The sequence below is a fragment of the Papilio xuthus genome, unplaced genomic scaffold (assembly GCF_000836235.2).
Source record: "Papilio xuthus unplaced genomic scaffold, Pxut_1.1 DF825946.1, whole genome shotgun sequence".
Taxonomy (NCBI): domain Eukaryota; kingdom Metazoa; phylum Arthropoda; class Insecta; order Lepidoptera; family Papilionidae; genus Papilio; species Papilio xuthus.
Genome location: NW_013532703.1, coordinates 10762217 through 10781320, shown reverse-complemented (window position 1 = coordinate 10781320; position 19104 = coordinate 10762217). Strand labels below are relative to the sequence as shown.

Sequence of the window (19104 nt, the reverse complement as noted above, 5' to 3'; positions counted from 1 at the left end):
TTTCTAAAAACTTGATTTAAACGTATACTGCACTATAAATTGGAATAAAATCTCTATCTCGGCAGTCGTTTCGTTTTTCCGCCGCTCTGGAAGGAAGTGGCGTATTAATTAATTTTCTCATCAATCATTGCCGCTTTCTTCTTTGAAGCCAGCGTCATTCACATTGTTACAAGTCGATAGAGCCTCGCAAAAATAAAAGTTACGTTGGCCAAGTATTTTTCTCTTCGCTTATTAATATAGCTATGAGTGATGTAGTAAGAAATATATTTAATTAATATTTCGACACTGTAACAGTAATAATATAATGAAATGAATATAGTACTTAGCATGAGTCGTTTCTAAAATGTTTCATCAATCTTACTTTTACTACTTTTACTAATCTTACTACTTATAATATTATGAATGCGAATATTTGGAAAGACAGAAAGCTGTTTATTTAAGGATAACGCCGGAACGACTACATGGATATCGTTAAAATTTAACATTATGTAATAAAATGTATCCTGAAAGACAGCAAGTGAGATATAAAAAAACTATAGATCAAATGGTCAACAGTATAAACAACTTGGTATCAATCTTAATAGAAGGAATTAGTCTCTGTGAAAAGGAGAAATGAAAGCGTTCGCTATTTGACGGCAATCTTTTCAGTTTCCGGTTTCAGCGTCATCGAGGCAATTAGCCGACGGAAGTTATACAAATAGCGTACAAAGATTACTGAATACGTCTCGATTTATTAATGATTTATTTGAATTGGCAACTTTGAACCGTTTAATAATAATACCAATTTTATGGTACATATTTATCCAAAATATGCAATTTATAAAAAGATAAAGGTACATTTTATCTATTATCATTTTAACTAAATAAAAAAAAAAATATTTTATTTGTAAGTCAGACAATGCTGTATAATGTGTTATTAAAAGTGTTTTTTTTATATCATAAAGGACAAACGAGCAAGCAACCACCTGCATTCGCAGAAATAGCGAGGCGGCCGCTGACCGCATTCGTAATTGAATATGCATTTCCTACCTTTTATTGACGGAAGAATCTGTGTCAGCAAGGAAAAGTGTAAATAAATCAATTGATTAAATTTTACCAATAAAAAGTTGTACACTTTACAGTCAACCTTTGTGTCAATTGACATATTTGTCACATCCTACCGTAGCTATAGACTAATATTTATTATAAACTGAAAAGTAATACAAAAAAACTACAGATAATATTTTGATAAGGCAATTACGTGTAAAGGTAAAGTCATCAAATTTGCATCGCCTGTTTCAATGTGAACTTTCCCTAAACGCACCTTCCTAATTGCTTTTGTTTTAATTTCCTTTTACTTGTTCGAAACACTCCACCATTGTTTTCGCTTTTGTATCAAGAAACGAAATAGCTAATTAGATTTTTATCTTCTAGTATCATATCTACGCTTTCAGAACAAAAGAATCCAGGAATTCTCCGATGTTTTTTTCTGCGAACAAGTATCTTTACATTGAAATAATGAAAGTGAAAAAAATAAGTCAATTAAATGGCAAGACTATAATGTTTATGATGAAGACATAATAAAAAAAAAACTTTTTTACTAATAATATTAATGCGAATGTTTGGTTGGATGGATAAATCCATTGAACGGATCCCGCTGAAATTTGGCATAGATGTGGAACATATAGTCTGGAAGAACACATTGGCTACAAATATTATTTATTTTAAATTCCGCGCGGTCGGAGTCGCTGTTGACAGCTAGTAACACAATATAATTAAGACGTACAAATATTTAAGATAAAGTTAGGAGTTACAAATAAACAGTAATGGCGGACAGAATACACAAAAGACGAGAATAAGTGCTTTGTCTAATAGACTAGTCAAAATAAATTATATTAGGAGGAGGAGTGCGATTCTTCGTCACGCGATCTCTAATGGTATAATAAAGTTTGGAGAAAGAAAACTTTGTAACGCTACGGTAACGGCTGCTCTTTTGCGTATTATTAACGTGGCCAGAGTAACAAGAGCTGCCGTTATGTTTGTTAGTTATCTCTGTTAAGTTGGTTTGTATAGTAGCTTTGTTGTATTCGGGTTCAACATATAATGGTCTTGTAGCAAAATCTGTTTGTGCTAAAGTCGTCACGTGCAGCCGCTGATGAGCAGAAGACGTGATATCACTCACTTGTACGTGACCCCTACTTTATTTGAGATTGTGCGTCTAAAGTTTAATGTGGGAGTAAAATACTGATATCCTTTATGTCTTCTACTCTACCTATTGTATTAAATCATCTAAAGTACAAGTGCTTTAATTGTAATTACAAATTAAAAAAAAACATAACTAGTAGCCTATGTGTCCTTCCAGATTGTGTTCTATATTTATACCAAATTTGGTTGAGATCCGGTTAGCTCTTGTGGAGATACCTTCTAACAAACATCCATCCATCCATCTAAACATTCGCATTTATAATATTAGCAAGAAGTAAGATAAACAGAGAGATATGAAAAATTGACATTGTTATTTCCTTCATTATTAAAAAAGTATTTATAAGTTATTACATATAAAAAGTAAATCGGTTAATACATTTCTTACCGTGGGTTTCTGAGACCAAAATCTCTGTATAAAACATATCGTCATCCCATTCATAATCTTTGACAAAGATAACAATATATTTTAAACCGAGATTAAAAATAATTTAAGAGGGACATGCACAGTTATTTACGTTCGTCCATAACTTCACTATTTTATTTTTTATAAGACTTGAAAAGAAGTACAAAAATTTAACTCGTTAAAGATTCCATGAGTATTACGACGATCACTTTATGATTTTTGTCTTAACTTAAAATCATCAAAATATAAAACGCTATTTGAAATCTATTTAATATATTTTAAATGTATATATTAAGAGCGTTTTTAAATTTGATATCATTTGTCGTTAGTATTTTAAATGTCGAGATGATTACTAAAAATATGAAAAGAAAAAGTTATACTGTTCGGTTCGGTAAAGTTGACACCGAAATTTTTAATGAAGTCTAAAATGTTTGATTCTTTTTTGACATAAATTTTTGCATTCGTTGTTGGAGCTTGAAAACTTCTCTGTGAAAAATACATCGGCAATAATTAACAAAGTTCGAAGGCGGCGAACTAAATTATTTAGTCTAAATTGTATTTTTATATATCTGTTCTGAATTTCACACTTTACATTTGAACCTAGACTAGACCTAAACTAGAAAAAAATATATAAGTGTATTGATATTGTTTTTTAAGTAGAATATGGCAAAGAGTAAGCGGACCCCTAATTCTAGTAAAATATCGAAGCGACCTCTGCCTATAGAAAATTTGAATATTTTAAAATAAATTTACTATTGCATTTATAGTTATTGCTCGGTACATCACTAAGCAACCGATAAAATATAGGATTGCGAAGCATTTAAGTTGGAAGTCGGCTTAACGAACGTAAGGGTAGAAATCCTTTTTAAATATTAAATATTACCCAAGCATACAGCATTTTTTTAAAGATTGGTGATACGTATTTCAATCTTATGAGATACTTTTCTGTGATGTATATATCTTCGGTCGGATTACAAAGGACTTAAGAAGGCTCCCTTGATGACCTATGGAAAGGAATGGGGAATGGATTATTGCGGAGTTGACCTTTTTTCCCAATATCCGAGATAAAATACAACAAATGACCGCTACAGTTAAAGACAGTTTGAGATTATTTCAAAAATATTGCATTTGAAAATTAGATAGTTGAAAAAATAATTTCGCAATGTTATGAACAAAATTATATTTAAAAAAAGCTGGTCTGTTTTCAGTATATTTTAACTTTGTGTAAATATCTTCTAAATCTATTATAAATAAAGATATCAATATTAAAACAATAGATATATTAAGTTATTTTTCATGCCAATTGGTAAAAAATTTAAACGTAAGTTAGTTTCAATAGCTTAATGTAACTAAATTTAAAATTCACTAAACTTTTTGCTTATGCTAATTTTCCGTCTGCGAATCTATTTCGATTTGTTACAGTGCCGTCCAACTACTTTGTGTAATAAGAGATAATATAAAATCAGTCATGCAAGCAACGTTCATAATTCAAAGCCACCGACGGTCGCGAGTACAAAATTAAGAAACATTGGTGGTTTTAAGACGTAAGAAACTTTCAACGTTTTTAAAAGCTGTCTCCCGTGGAGCGGGACGATGAAAAATTGGATGAATCCAACTCTAGTGTTACACTCTCCGCAACTTAAGGAATTACCTACGTTTTCTTTTTGTGATAGAAGAATGAATTGATTGCCTGTCACTGTAAACGTTCGTGTCATATGTATACTTATGTTTTATGGATTTTTAAAATGTTACAATTTCATAAAATTTTGTAGCTAAACCTGAATGATAATAGATAATTTTCTAGGTTGAGATTTAAATGAGCTCTTACTAAGTTCTATTATCATCAGGTCACAGTACCCGCTAAGAGACTCGGAGCATACCCTAAGTTAGGGATTTCTAGGCCATAGTCAAGCACGCTGGCCAAGTGTGGGTTGGGTGACTTCACGCAAATCTTTGGAACTCTTTGCAGATATTTCCAGCTTACTTTACGACGTTTTCGTTCCCCGTTAGAACATTATTGTTTAAGTATAAATCGTAAATAGAAAAACACATTGGTACATGAAGGGATTCGAACCTAGGACCTGTAATTACAAGTCAAGTAATTAGCTCCTGAACCATCGACGCACTAACTTAACACTTTGTTTTTAATTTGGTTTTGCGTTCTAATACCTTTTAATAATAATGTAAATCCTATACAATATGTAACTACTAGTAATATATTCTTACAACTGATAAATTTCGTACAATCCTATACAAAAGTAGTTTAAGCTTTTCGCCTAATGTCTTTTAGTGACCATAAAAAGTGTAGATAACAAAACGCAAGCTGTGCCGCGACCACATTAATAATTTATCAGCCATATGACGGCTGTTTGCTAATAAAGCGTGAATTCGAGCTGGAAATATTAATAAAAGCTTGCAGCCGGAACTTGCCTCAGTACAGCGCCACGCAGCCGCCCGCCCAATGACAAATGACCAGTTACAACCTTCATTTAGTTTCCATTTAAATTAAACAAGCGAATCAGTTAACGATATCTACAATGAACATTTGTTCGTAATAATAATTACACCAAAAATGAATCGATAAATTGAACACATGTATCCATTACGCTTTATATTCGATGAATAATAATAATCTAGATGATTAAAAGAATCTAGTTATAATATAAGAATGAATTAGATACACACATAATCTCAAGTTTTATTTATGTAGTAATAAATAGATGAATAAAGGTCAAATCCGAATATGTTCGTTAAAGACAATTCATAGCAATCTTTTCGTATAGAGGTCAGGCTTTCAGAGCCGTAATTATCTTATTGTGTCTGATAACTTATACAATTCTAAGAAGCCAAAGGTACAGAATAACAATTAATGCCTTAATTTTTGGGACGACGTAAGAAAATAAATTAATTAACACGAGTTTACGCTATAAATCTCTCGCTAGTCAGTAAGTAAATTAAAAAGAGGAATCATGAATTTCATGAGCGAGCTTTTTGTTCCGAATTGCAAACCATACTGATTTATCATTCCGGTGATGGTCGACATTGCAAGGCGCTGTCTCCACGGGGAGATATATGGCCTCTTTGAAGCGCAGAAAGATGGGTAATTTCATTGAATTTATGAACGTATCACGTTGAAATTGCGAGGTTGAAAATTTGGACATAAAATTGGGATAAACCAATGTTTACATTTAAACCAAGGTTTAAGATACAATTATCTTTTAAACAGAAAATTGTTTTGGGACGCCAATACACTGTTTGATCAAAATTGAATTTGTGTATACACTCATACGTACGTACGTGTTAAATAACGTTTAGAAAGTAAATGTAATATTAATACCAACTCTAACCTATAAAAACAAATGGAACACATTTAAATCTTTTAGCAACATGAGTAATACTAATGTGAAGAAAAATATAAGTATTTTTGTCATACATTTTTACATGCAAAATAACTATTTTTTTATTAGAATTAGAAATTTGATATCATAAAATACAATGATTACATTTAACTACTACGAACATTTAGGAATTTCGTTACTTTCTGTAAGCCACTTTAAAATATCATTGTTTGTATGTCCATTTTACTGTATTCTATATTTACGAAAATAAACATGACTTCGTTTTTAATAAATTTCCTATAATTTTCGAGCTGCTTTATTATTTGTTTATGTCGTTATATATTTTTGTACTCCGAACAAGGTTTATAATGTCACAAAGTACGCATCGCATCAGCGATGGCAGCACCCAAATGACTTAGGATTTATTATATGTTGCATTTTGATAGCGAATGTAGCATATTTTGTGTAATATTTAAAAATAATAATTACTTTCGCTAAGCAATACTAAATACAATAATCTATCAAAAGTATTTATTTTGGTTTTATTAACACGTTACATGTCTCTTTATGGATACAATTTATTGCCAAGTATTTTAATATTAAGCTTGAAAGGTGAATAAATGGAAAATATTTAGGTTTTTCTAGAGGTATTTCATGTATTACATTTCTATAGGTAATATATCAAGAATGCCGCATTATTTCAAAAGCTTCAGTGTACAATGAAATTAGAATTATTCACCTCACCGAGAATTTCTTTAAAGGAAAAAGGTATTTCGGTTGAAGCGGTAATACAAAAACAATATCTAGCGAGATACCAACAACAAAAGGAGGATATTTTGTAAACATTTTACTGCGTCCCAGCCTGTGACGATATTGTGGACGCTGTAGTTGCAAAATGGCAGTTTTTACTACCTTCACCGAGACCGTTCTCTAATGTTATGTCTTCCACGTAGATCGCTGTTACCATTTTTATAAAAAATTATTACTTTTCAACTTATATTTTGGAATTATAATATGTCTATATACTTTTAATATTTGATGTTTTAAAATGTTTTAAGATAATTTTATTCGCTCAATTTCAGATAAATTCACGTAAATAACACGTGGCAAAAAAGCTTTTATTTTTAATGGTTTTCATTTCAATCGTGGAAAATAATATATATTTGCCTACTTTTGATTTTTGTTCATTTTGTTAAAAATAAATTTATGCCAGCAAACCACTGGTTAATGATAAATTAACTAGCAACATATATAATAAATGAACAATTGAAGTCTTCAGTAAGCCATGCTATACACAATAAAAATATCACTAAAAACTCATCAGTTACAGTACAAACAACAATAGCACATCACTTGAATAATATAAGAGCTTATCGAGAATCATTGTGTAACGTAGCATACACGTTATCGATAATGTACATCACTAAAGTTATTCGTGTCGGCTGTTTAAAGTTAAGCCCCGGTTAGCGGCTGAAAGCGATTAAAATCCATTTTCACTAAGCGACTAGTCGCGCAACTTCGACCGTGGAGCTGGCAAGTCAGTAGCTCATAGGAATGTTGCATTCGCGTGCCGCCAAAAGCTATTCGTGATAGTGGAAATGGGTCTTTAGCTACTTTGTTGCAAGTAGATGTGAGTGCAAGCTGCACTGCGGGCGACAGTACCGTGAATACCAAAGACAGGGTTAAGCGGACGGCGAGGCGGCGCGGCGCGACAACTTTGTGGCGACATTCCTGATAAGGCCACAAGTATACGAGCCACAAACTAATGTCTCTGACTAACCTCCTCGCTCATCAGTCTTCGCCCACGCAATTTAAACAATTGTTTTTAAAATTAAAGCAATGTTTTGTAATATGGTCACGGATAGAGAATTATTACGTTATCATAGACACAGAAGTTAAATTAAAGTTGAAATAATAATTACAATATGCTTGAATTACGTCATTCGGTTTGTTTTAGTTAACACATAACCATTTTTAATCGATTATATTTTCTGATAAACATGTGTATTATCAAAAGCGTCAACTAAATATAATATTAAAATAGAAAAGTAATAAGAACTGTCATGTTTTTCAATTCAATGATCTAACAAAACTTGTTCGTTCGGAGCTTTCACGTTTACTTGAAACTTTAGTAACGTCCAGATGGGACGTCCGTCTTGTTTCCATATTATGTTATTGAACTTTATAAACAATTTTCACTTACCTTACTGTTGTTTATTTTACAAAGCATCAATTAAAATAAAAATAAAAATCTTTATTGCAATATCACATTTAATAAATTAAAAACATGACGTTATCTCTCTTAGATTTCTCTAAAAAAAATGAGATTAACTGACTCTCATTTTACATAAATAAAAATCCTATAAATGAGTCTAAGAGCTGCCGTAAATATCAAGTATCAACTTAATTGTAAATCATGTAACCTTTTGAATAATTTTCATTTTTATTACTTCTTAGCTTTTAAAATACTATCTCCACATAAATGTTAAAGTGGTAATGATAATATTAAGGTATTAATATAATCGCTAGATCTATTACCAGTTTTCATATTAAAATAATGTAAACGGGATATTGATAAATGAGTGATCATTACAAAAAGTACATTATAATGAAATAGTTTAGTGGCAAATTGTTAATTCTGGCTAATACTCTATTGTGTACAAAATTAACGCTAATCGCTTCAAAGTTACAAATCCATTAATAATGTTATAATAATTGATATTCCATGCGTGGCAATTTCGTGAATATTAAATTAGAACTTTTTTAATTCAAGACTATTTAATGTGATGGTGTTAATTATCAGGTCTAAAATATATTTTTTCAATTATAAAATGCATTAATGTATGTGTTCCTTAAATTTTTTAACTATATTTAAATCATTATTTAAAATGTGTAGGAGGTGTGGACGCCCCGGAGTTCGGCGAGCCTCTCACCAACCTGACGGTTCCCATCGGGCGCGACGCGACCTTCAAATGTATTGTCGTCAATTTAGGCAATTATCGGGTCAGTATTATATAATTACCAAAAACATAATTACTCTAGCAGTTTGATAACCGCTGGAAACATATTTAACCACATGATAATTGCACGTTGAGTTCGAATAAACGGTGTTATGTTTTTATTTAATCGATTCCTAATTAATACCTAGTTTTATTTAAATTGAATATCTTTTATCAAATGGGAAAACAAACGACATGTTTCTACGCAATCAAGATTGCTTATCATTTAGGTGGTAGAGCCCGCTTTAACATCTTCGCACGAATTGGCCAGAGTCGCCCGGTGAAATACCACGACCACACAGAAGACAGGCGCGAAGTGGAAGCAATTCCTCGTTTCGTCTGATGACTGTGCGTCCCAGAGGCCTAATTTAGTTCTTTTTCCCTTCCCACCCTTTTTCTTATAAGGAAAGGATGGTAAGTGGATGTGGACTCTCCGGATGAGAGGATGCATGGGAAGAGAAAATATTTTCTTTCTGTACATCCTCTCCTCCGTCGATTAAAAGCAATGGCTATGGGCAACGGTCACTTCGCTATTTCAGCGATTTCAGGTGGCCACTCGCTCTTTTGCCACCTTATGATATAAAAAAAGGTAATTTGTCTTACCTACAATTTTCATAATTTTAAAATTCAGGTAAAACATAACAAAAGATGTATTATAAAAAAAAACTTGTCAGAAAAATAATAATGAACTAGATAGTTTCTATGCTTTTGTTGCGAGCAATATTGTAGTTACGAGCGCCGAATATTTATAACCGGTCTTTGTTCGTATGACAGGTGGGCTGGGTGAAGGCGGATACAAAGGCGATACAGGCGATACACGAGCACGTCATCACGCACAACCACCGCGTCTCCGTGTCACACAGCGACCACTTCACCTGGTACCTGCACATCAAGAACGTGCAGGAGGAGGACCGCGGACAATACATGTGTCAGATTAACACGGATCCTATGAAGAGTCAAGTTAGTAGAAATACAACATTATGCATGATTGTCAAACTTAGTAGTAACATTCTATGCATGTTTTCCTTGCAAGTAAACGATAATGCCGACGCGCAAAGATTGTTCATTCATATATAAACTGGGGATCACAAAACAATTAATTAGCTTTTATCCTACGTATGATATTCTTTATTATTTCTGATAGAATTATTTATTTCAGATGGGATTCCTAGAAGTGGTAATACCACCTGATTTTATTCCTGAAGAAACATCAGGTGACACTATGGTACCAGAAGGAGGTACCGCGCGGGTGTCATGCAAGGCGAGAGGGATACCACCACCGCGGGTCATGTGGAAACGAGAAGACGGACAGGAAATTGTTGTGAGAGATCAAAATGGATCGAAAACTAAAGGTAATAAAAGAAAAATAAAGTGTACTGCTTCCAGACTCGTAAGGTGATAAACGAGGAAATATATTGATTCTAAACCAATTTCATTTATATATCGTCACCTCAAAATCAAACTCTGGACAAACCTTTTACTTAAGCTATATGAATAATATCATTTTCAAAGAGTAATGAAAAGATAAATGGCTTCATGCTAAGCCACTAATGTAAAACTACACTAACAAATTTTTCGCAAATTTGATATCCAAATCCGCAACCACTAGAAAATTTACCGATATGTTACGTGTTTGTCGGTCATGTACTGTTCTCGTAAACTACAACCAAAAAGATCTACGGAAGGGCTAAATGTACAACGATAAATAGAACGTTTATCAACACGCAAGTTATGAAACTATCGGAATTTTATTATAAAGACGGATGTGCTAAGTATTTTTACAAGAATCGAACAGATATCCAACGTTGTTTTTGCATATTAACATGTTCTGCGACAACAAAGATTTTGTTCAATCGCACACAAATATAGATGTAAAACACAATTTATTTTCTGTTAACAAAAAATATTTTAGGAGAGGTTTCATAGGTTTATTGTTTTACAAATTACTACTGTAGGAAAGCAATCCGTTTCCCCACGAAGCGGCCCACATCAGCCTGATAACATCGCCACTCTGACACGCGACCACTGAATGAATTTGATTGAAAGCTCGAGTATTTTTGTGTTGACAGACTCATATTGTTGAAAATAAAATACACGAACAGCGACTTATTTGCTATACGAACTCAAGAAACAATGCCATATCAGAGTTTCAATTGCAAAATGTCAAGCCCGTTCTCGCAGGCCATATTGTGCTCGAATAAGAAGTTGACCCCAAAATTTCACTTAACTCGGCAAGCTGCAGGAAAAATATTTCATTTGTCTTAGTTTATTTGAATAGTGCAAGGACGGCATTGTTTTTCTGAATATGTATAATAATAGTATCTCTGTGACCGCATTTGTGAGGGCACAATGAGCCGCGCGGCCAGTATTCCCGGGATGAGTTTCGCGTCCAGTATTGTTTAAAGTTTGTCGTAATTAGTAGAGTTACTGCGTTGAATAGACTTCTAGGTCTCATTGTGCGAACCCTGGACCTCTTGAATAGGTCACTGTGATATCCTTATCAATACCGAATTACGTATAATAATGTACTGAACTACTACGCGATTAACTTAATTCCTTCTTATGTATTCGGTTAAACAATTTAAATTGATTCTTGGATCTCTGACATTTTTTTGATAATAATCAAGTTTTAATGATGTTTATTACCAAATTACATTTCACATTTTTTTTCAGTACTGTCTTTCCAAGGCGAGGTTTTAAAGTTGTCGAAAATTTCCCGATCTGAAATGGGAACATACTTATGCATTGCAAGCAACGGGATACCGCCAACAGTTAGCAAGAGGATTCATATCAGCGTACATTGTAAGTTGATTCATGTAATGAAACGTATTATATTCTATCTAAAAATGTAAGAAGAAACAGCAAGTTAATTTATTGAAATTAATAATTTTAATTTCTTATTTTCTAATAGTATCAAACAACATTTATAAATTTGAAATGAGAGCTACGTAAATTGAGGTAAATTGGTATTTAATAAGGGTCATATTGTAAGTTACTCGCATAACTCCAGATCGTATTTAAAAGGTTAATTTGAAAATTATTGTTGTTTGGAAGTTTATTATGAAATACTACGAAAGGAAATATGACCAGGGCAAAGCTTATAATGAATTTTAATTTATAGTTCATCCAGTGATCCAGGTGCCCAATCAGCTCGTAGGCGCACCTCTGGGTACTGACGTCACTCTTGAATGCTACGTCGAATCCTCTCCAAAGTCTATCAATTACTGGGTTAAGGATCCAGGTAAGGAATATATACCTACTATGCATCATTATTCTCGTGCGCTTTTTTAATTTTTATCATTCGTCATATCATTCCGGATTCACTCATATATAAGAACATCTATCAATACTTTTTTCGGTCATCCTCTATCTTTGTTGACAATATTTAATTGTGACTGCATAGTTTATTTATATTAATAAAAGAATAATTATATTTAGAAAGATTGTCCAAAAATAAATTCGTAATTTACATTTGTGTGGGTGCCCTAATAAGAAAGTAAACAAATTATAACACAGCCATAAAACTCTTAGGTGTCTGTAGCAAGTTTTAACATTTTTCATAAAACTTCGCGCAAGAAAGATGAAATTCTAATATTGAATTTGGAAGTGAATGTTTTAAGTAATAAATTGTTTCGCAGGTGAGCTGATTATACCATCTGAGCACCACGAGATGACGGTGCGACAGAAGTCCATGTTCGAAGCGGAAATGTCTATGACCATTAAAAATATACGACGGGAGGACTTAGGCAGTTATATTTGCGTAGCCAAGAATTCTCTTGGTGATGTTGAAAGCAAGATTCGTTTATATGGTAATTTTGTTATTACTTTATTCTCTGATTGAAATTAGTGGTTCTTCTGTCTTACCTAAGCAACCTTAGTTCTGTATTTAATATTAACCGCAATTAGATCTCGTAATATTCAAGCTTAATAAAATTTGTTTTCAAACTCTGTTCCGTGATGATTTTACTACTCAAATAGACATTACATTGTTTATAGTACAAAGCCTACACAAGTTCCTAAAAAGACTGATTTTTAAATTAAATTCTTTTGTACAGAAATACCGGGTAATGACAGACATGTGTACCAATATCCAGATGAGAGGACAACATCCGATGACGAGTATGGAACGGAAATATACGACGATGAAGACATTCCGAATAACAATGATAATGAGAAAAGCAATCGAGTGCCGGACCGCGCCAACAAATGGTACTCGAACGATGGCAAAATTGTTATAACTACTAATAATGGAGCGTCTACTATGTTTACCGCAACATTAACTGTAACTATCGTCTTCCTACTTCCTACATTTATTTAAACGACTATCTGATAATACAAACTCATGCTAACATTTATTATGTTTTATTATAACTACTATTTACATGCATATTAGTATCCCAATGTATAAAAAATATTATGTAAATAAGACGCTCACATGTTTAAAACTGGAGACATAGTTTATTCCCCCTTAGCTTTGTCAGCATCAAATGCGCTTTCCTATTGATCTCGTCTATTACTCTAACCAAAGGATGCGTACTATAAACATTGTATGGTTGTCTTTATTATTTACAAATAAAATAAAAGGGATGCCAAATGATTTTTGTACAGTTACTACTGTCGAAACTCACGATTAGAGAAAAAAGGCATGGTGAATGGGAAAGCGTAATCTTTGAATGCCAACTTATTTTTCGACTGTCACTTTTTTTTCATGTCAGATTAATAATTTTTTTTAATAACATCACAAATACAAAACCAAACAAAATTAACAACCTAATTAATTTGCGTAAAGTGATAAGAAAATTGTTTGATAATAATAAAAAATATTGAATTTCATTTGTATAGATAGAGAAAAATATTTAAGGTTTTTTTTTTCAGCAATCTATTTGCCTTCAATAAAATATTATTTATTAATATGTAACGTGATAATAACTAGGTTAATATTAGTGTAAATAGATTGTTTAATGTAAACTAAATGCAATTTACAGTTTCAGCCTATGTAAGCAAATATTTGAATAGACTTTGGGTATAGGCGGTTATTAAATATATAAAAAGTTATTTTGATGCGATTGTATATAGCTAATATTAAGTATTGTAGATGAATATATATAATATTATATAAAATTATGTTAATTTATTTATTGTAAATAATCTTTTTTATATTATTTTAGGCTCTATCATTGTATAAGAAAACTACAATGCATACTATTTACTTACATATAATGTTTGTTTAATTTCGTTTAGAAAAGTGCTTTTAAGAAAATATTTGTTATTATATTTTTTTATTTTAAATGTTTAAGTTACTTTAAATTCGTAAAATGTTCCGAGTTAAATGATATTTATTTTTAAAATTTTGCATAATTATTAATTTTGTGTTCTATTAACTTATGTTTTTTATAAGTCGTATATAACTTTTATGTTATTACTATCTTTTTGTACTGTAGTCTTAAACACCCTGTTACATTTATTAGTTAGAAACGAAAAAAATCTAGGCAAATGTCAACAAACTCAAAATGTTTATGTACATTTAACGGAATAATTGATATAAAATAACATGAATAAAAGATTGAGGAATTGTAAATGCGCGTTTCTTTGTTTCTATGATTAACTTCACTTAAATTGTAAAAAGTAACCTTAAAATATTTTGTCGTTGGTAAATTGATCAGTATTTATAATGTATTGTTTACATTGCTATGAAACTAAATAATTAAAATATAATCTTACTAAATAACTAAACCTTCAATAAACTATATACTAAAACTAAACCAAACTTAAAATAAAACTAAATAATATAAAAAATCAACCCCAAATCGCTGCGCTCGTACGGTAGGGTTCCCAAGAGGCTGGCGGCATTTCTTTGTTTCTTATATTTTCAATGTATCTGTTTATTAAACACGTGAACTCAAAGAACATGACTGTATGTTTTAAGGACTTAATAAAAATATTTAAATTGAAGAGTTATTATAACTCACATGTTTTATGACTTTAGATTATTTATTACAGAACATGGAACTTCAGTGGAGAATAAGAAAATGTTAGAATAAAAATCTCTTGGTTGATTTCAATTTCGTAAAAAAACATCGAAAATCATTTTTCTATATTATAAATGAATACATAAAATACCCAATCATTCTGATTGGAAATCAATTACAACTTTTCAATGTGTCTGCCTATATATTTTGAATTGAATCGTGTGATCCAATTGAGTTTTCTGCTCGTAAATGCAGCAAATATACGGGCGCCATTCGACAAGTTAAAATTTAATTAACTACCGTCAAATGTGGAATACATCGTACCATTAATATGTATTAATTAATTTCCTTTTTGATGTCAAAGTGTACGTACTTCTTGTATTCTGCGTATGACACTGAGTGGAATTGTTCGTAAAAGAAAATAAATTGAAGATCTTTTAAAGAATTAATTAATTTTTATATAAAAAATTCTCATATCACAATGTTACTTCCCATACTCCTCTGAAACAGCTTGTTTTATATGTATATTTTATAGGTCTGAGAATCTACTATCTAGTAAAGTAGTAAAAACTAGAGAGTTTTTATCCCGCGCAGACGGTATCGCAGGTGACAGCTAGTAATATTTTAAAGAGCTATATTCACTTTGAAAAAAATTTAAAAAGAATTATAACAAACATATTTTCAAATTCTATTCGATAAATTATTGAAAATTCGTTAAATGTTTACCCTTGCTCTTCGCTAATGCAAATAATATAAATGAAATTTATCTTTATTCGTATATTCAGTTACTCCTTTATCATTAATAAATCGTTCCCTCGCTTCCTTTCACATGTAATTACTGTTATTTATAAAGGAATAACATATGTTTTCTCCAAATAATTCTGACGAATGCCGGAGAAGAGTTAGCCATTATTTTTCCTCGAGCCAAGAGGGAACTCGCACAAACGACCTTAATTTGGGCAATCTAAACATAGCAAAGCAAAAGTGATTGATGCCAGTCGTCGCTCAGCCTGACGACGACGGTGTAACAAGTGTTTTACGTGACTCTAATCATGGCCATTGCCTATATATCAAACTCACTTCTCTGATAAATTATTTCAATCAATAAACTTCCTTTATATAAATTTATAAATCAACAAACAACAACATAACTCATGCCCGTAACCTAGAAGGGTAGGCAGAGACCGCGAACCTCCATTTAGTGCGGTCCTCATCTTGTTTCTTCTTTGTATTATTCAATGCACTATAATTAAATCTTTAAAGTAATTGGCGTTTATACTGATATGTGTTAAGCTATTGGAAAAATAGATGCACGGAATTGTCATAAGAAAAGGTTGCTAAGCAGTCCGAGATTTAACTATTCAAGGAATTATTTGTCCTCAAACTCTTTAATTTTCTGTTTGACTGGTAGGCTAATACTAATAATAGGCATGGGAGATATAACGTCTAATTTTAAATTATTCAAACGTTCGTGAGACATTATACTAAACTGATTTTAAAACGGCTAAATACTCACATATATTATTACTCGGACGCAGCCCGTCATCACACAGAGTGAGCGACGGGCCGCGTCCGCGAATTAATACCAGTACCACTCATCCTGATGAAGGGTCCTCGATGGGATCGAAACTAGTCGGTGCCGCTACCGGTCGATTATACGTGAGTGTTTAGATGTTTTTATATCAGTTTAACATCTAATTTTGATATTAAACTATGATTAATTTCATCAGTCTCTTATTTTGGGGGTAAGATTCCTTGACCTATTGTCCAACCTCAAAGTTCAGTCGCGTATGAAGACGATAATTTTTACAAGCTTTTATTTAAGTATCGACTGTCCCGATGTTTATCAATAAATTTTGTAGATTTTATTTGATCCACTCCCTAGTTACTAATTGGGCTAAAATGCACACATATGCAAATCGCGTGAAAATGATATGGCATGGCATGGTGCTAGAAAGTGCCATAGGACCTTCGCATTGAATCGATACAACCTCAAGTGTGGGCTTGTTAAAATCGTCTTCTTTTAATTAACAAGAACATAATAAAATATTATTTTTAAACTTTTTTATTGAAATTTTAAAATCATATTACTGTTAGTATGAATAAAAATTTCGCCATGAGTTATTAAGTTAAAATTCACTTCCTATCCTACAACTGTATTTATTACTAACTTTCTAAAAGGCATGACAGACACAGATATGGTAATATTATCAATTCAATTTACCTAGGTGAGAGTTCACTGCATCAACATTTACTAAAATCTCTCAACTTTTGCTTTTAGCGCAGACTGAAAGTAACATAAACTAAATTTAAATACAGTCAAGTCTCCGCATTCGCGCAAATGTGCCGCGGATGCATACGAAATTTGCCTAAAATTTTTCCCGCGAATCATGAAACCACGATTAACGATAACTCGAATAAGATGTTTTCATGTATGTTTAAATTATATTCCACAATAATACTTGTAATTACCTACGATGGCACCTGAGGGATTGACTTTAATGAACATTAATTTAAACGGGACTTTCAGCTATCCCCCTTGTTACTTTATGAAACGTGGCTAATTTGGAGACTTAACTTTATCATTATGAACTTAATCAAAGGGATAAAAGGATTTAGATTGACGTTTAACCGTTTTGAGTAGCTTTTAATTTTAATAGTGTGTGAATTTATCATGAAAAATTCATTGAATTTTAAATGCTTTGATTTTCCCTATGTGATGGTAAAACAACGAAAGTTAGCTATCCAAGATTCATCGGTAAAATCAGGAGTCAATAGAATTCTAGATAAAAAGGAATCAAACAAACCTATATATTTTAATTATATTAGAAACATTTAAAATACTAAAATGATAACTAAATCATATTTAAGAAATACAAGTATGAAATTAAAACAGAGTAAGCAACCCTTAGCATTTTATTTAAATTAAAATTCCTTTTAAAAGTCACTCAAGGCTTAAGACGTGTGTAATTAACCGAGCCTAGTTTACAACCCCTTCTTATCCAAGACGGTGTACGTTGGTCTAAGTAAAGGAGCGAATGCTCCACGCAAAAGTGTGAACAGAGCTAATGGCGCTTGAATAATTTGAACAAGTCTCTTCATTTCCAAGGAACTGGCAGAATTTTTGAACGATTCACAAGTTCAACGGTGCTCACTATTTAAACAGCTACGGAACTTTGAATCTAAATTAAACCTACTATATAACGTAATTATTATTCACTTTTATTATGAACTATCTATTGCCCGTGACTCCATCCGCGCGGAATTGAAAAAAAAACTATATACGAGTAAGTAGCCCATATATTCTTCCAGACTATGTACTATATCTATGCCAAATTTCAACGAGATCCATGCAGCCGTAGGAGATATCTTCAAATAAACATCAATCCATCTATCCATCCATCCATCTATTCATTCGGATTTTTAATATCCATCATCATCAGCTCACTAATATTAGTAAGATAAAATAAGTTTGGATCTTAACAGTATACAACCGTCTTTTGTTAACGGAAAAACAAATGAAACGTGTCTAATTCGTTTACTCTCATGGCTCTTAATTCGAAATACGAGTCTCATCATGAACCACCTCGTTTCGAATTGTTCAGGTAGAGTTTTGTTTTAAAAATTATTTTAAAATCTGCCAACCACTTTTATCAAAAAATATTTTTAATAATAAGTAAGAATGTATATTTACAAATCATAATTGGAACATCTTATTACCTTTAAATTGGTACCGCTCTACATTATTAGGCGACTTACATTCGGAATCGTTTTCGGTCGAGTGAACGACAGGAAAATTTCTGTGTGAAACGTGTCGAATAATAATTTTTGATAAGCGAAGGCGTCTCATAAAAGTTATAATTAATGTTTAAATCTATTACCGTAACATCTCCCCAGATATTGAGTTATAAAAACAAGTTATTAAGATAAATGGGAAAAAATACTGTTGCGTGATGTTATTACAAGCCATAATCGAGTTACGATTATTTCAACGTTCAGATTTCGTAATAAAATTTTAAGGTCCGTCCGCTGACAAATAATCTTCCTCCAATAAACTCTGTATAGCTCCCAATTTTTCGAAGGAATATCTAAAATAAAAAAGGCATAAATGTGCAAATAAATAAATAAAGTAAAGTAGTTATACTCGCCAGCGATAGGCCGAGAACAATCTAGAGATTAAAATAATCAAAGAAGACTTCCAACCAATTTCT

The 19104-nt window shown here is 31.9% G+C and overlaps 1 protein-coding gene across 1 annotated transcript in view; it reads left to right on the top strand.

Moving 5' to 3' along the window:
* Positions 1 to 13674, top strand: part of LOC106124141 (lachesin) — a 40009-nt gene extending 26335 nt beyond the window's left edge. Inside the window, exons 3-9 of the mRNA XM_013320610.1 lie at positions 8822 to 8928; positions 9699 to 9884; positions 10084 to 10276; positions 11598 to 11726; positions 12046 to 12165; positions 12563 to 12733; positions 12980 to 13674. Of these exons, the coding sequence (XP_013176064.1) occupies positions 8822 to 8928; positions 9699 to 9884; positions 10084 to 10276; positions 11598 to 11726; positions 12046 to 12165; positions 12563 to 12733; positions 12980 to 13242 (1169 nt within the window). The 3' untranslated portion in view covers positions 13243 to 13674. The remainder of the gene's footprint in view (positions 1 to 8821; positions 8929 to 9698; positions 9885 to 10083; positions 10277 to 11597; positions 11727 to 12045; positions 12166 to 12562; positions 12734 to 12979) is intronic.
* Positions 13675 to 19104: the final 5430 nt, after the last annotated feature.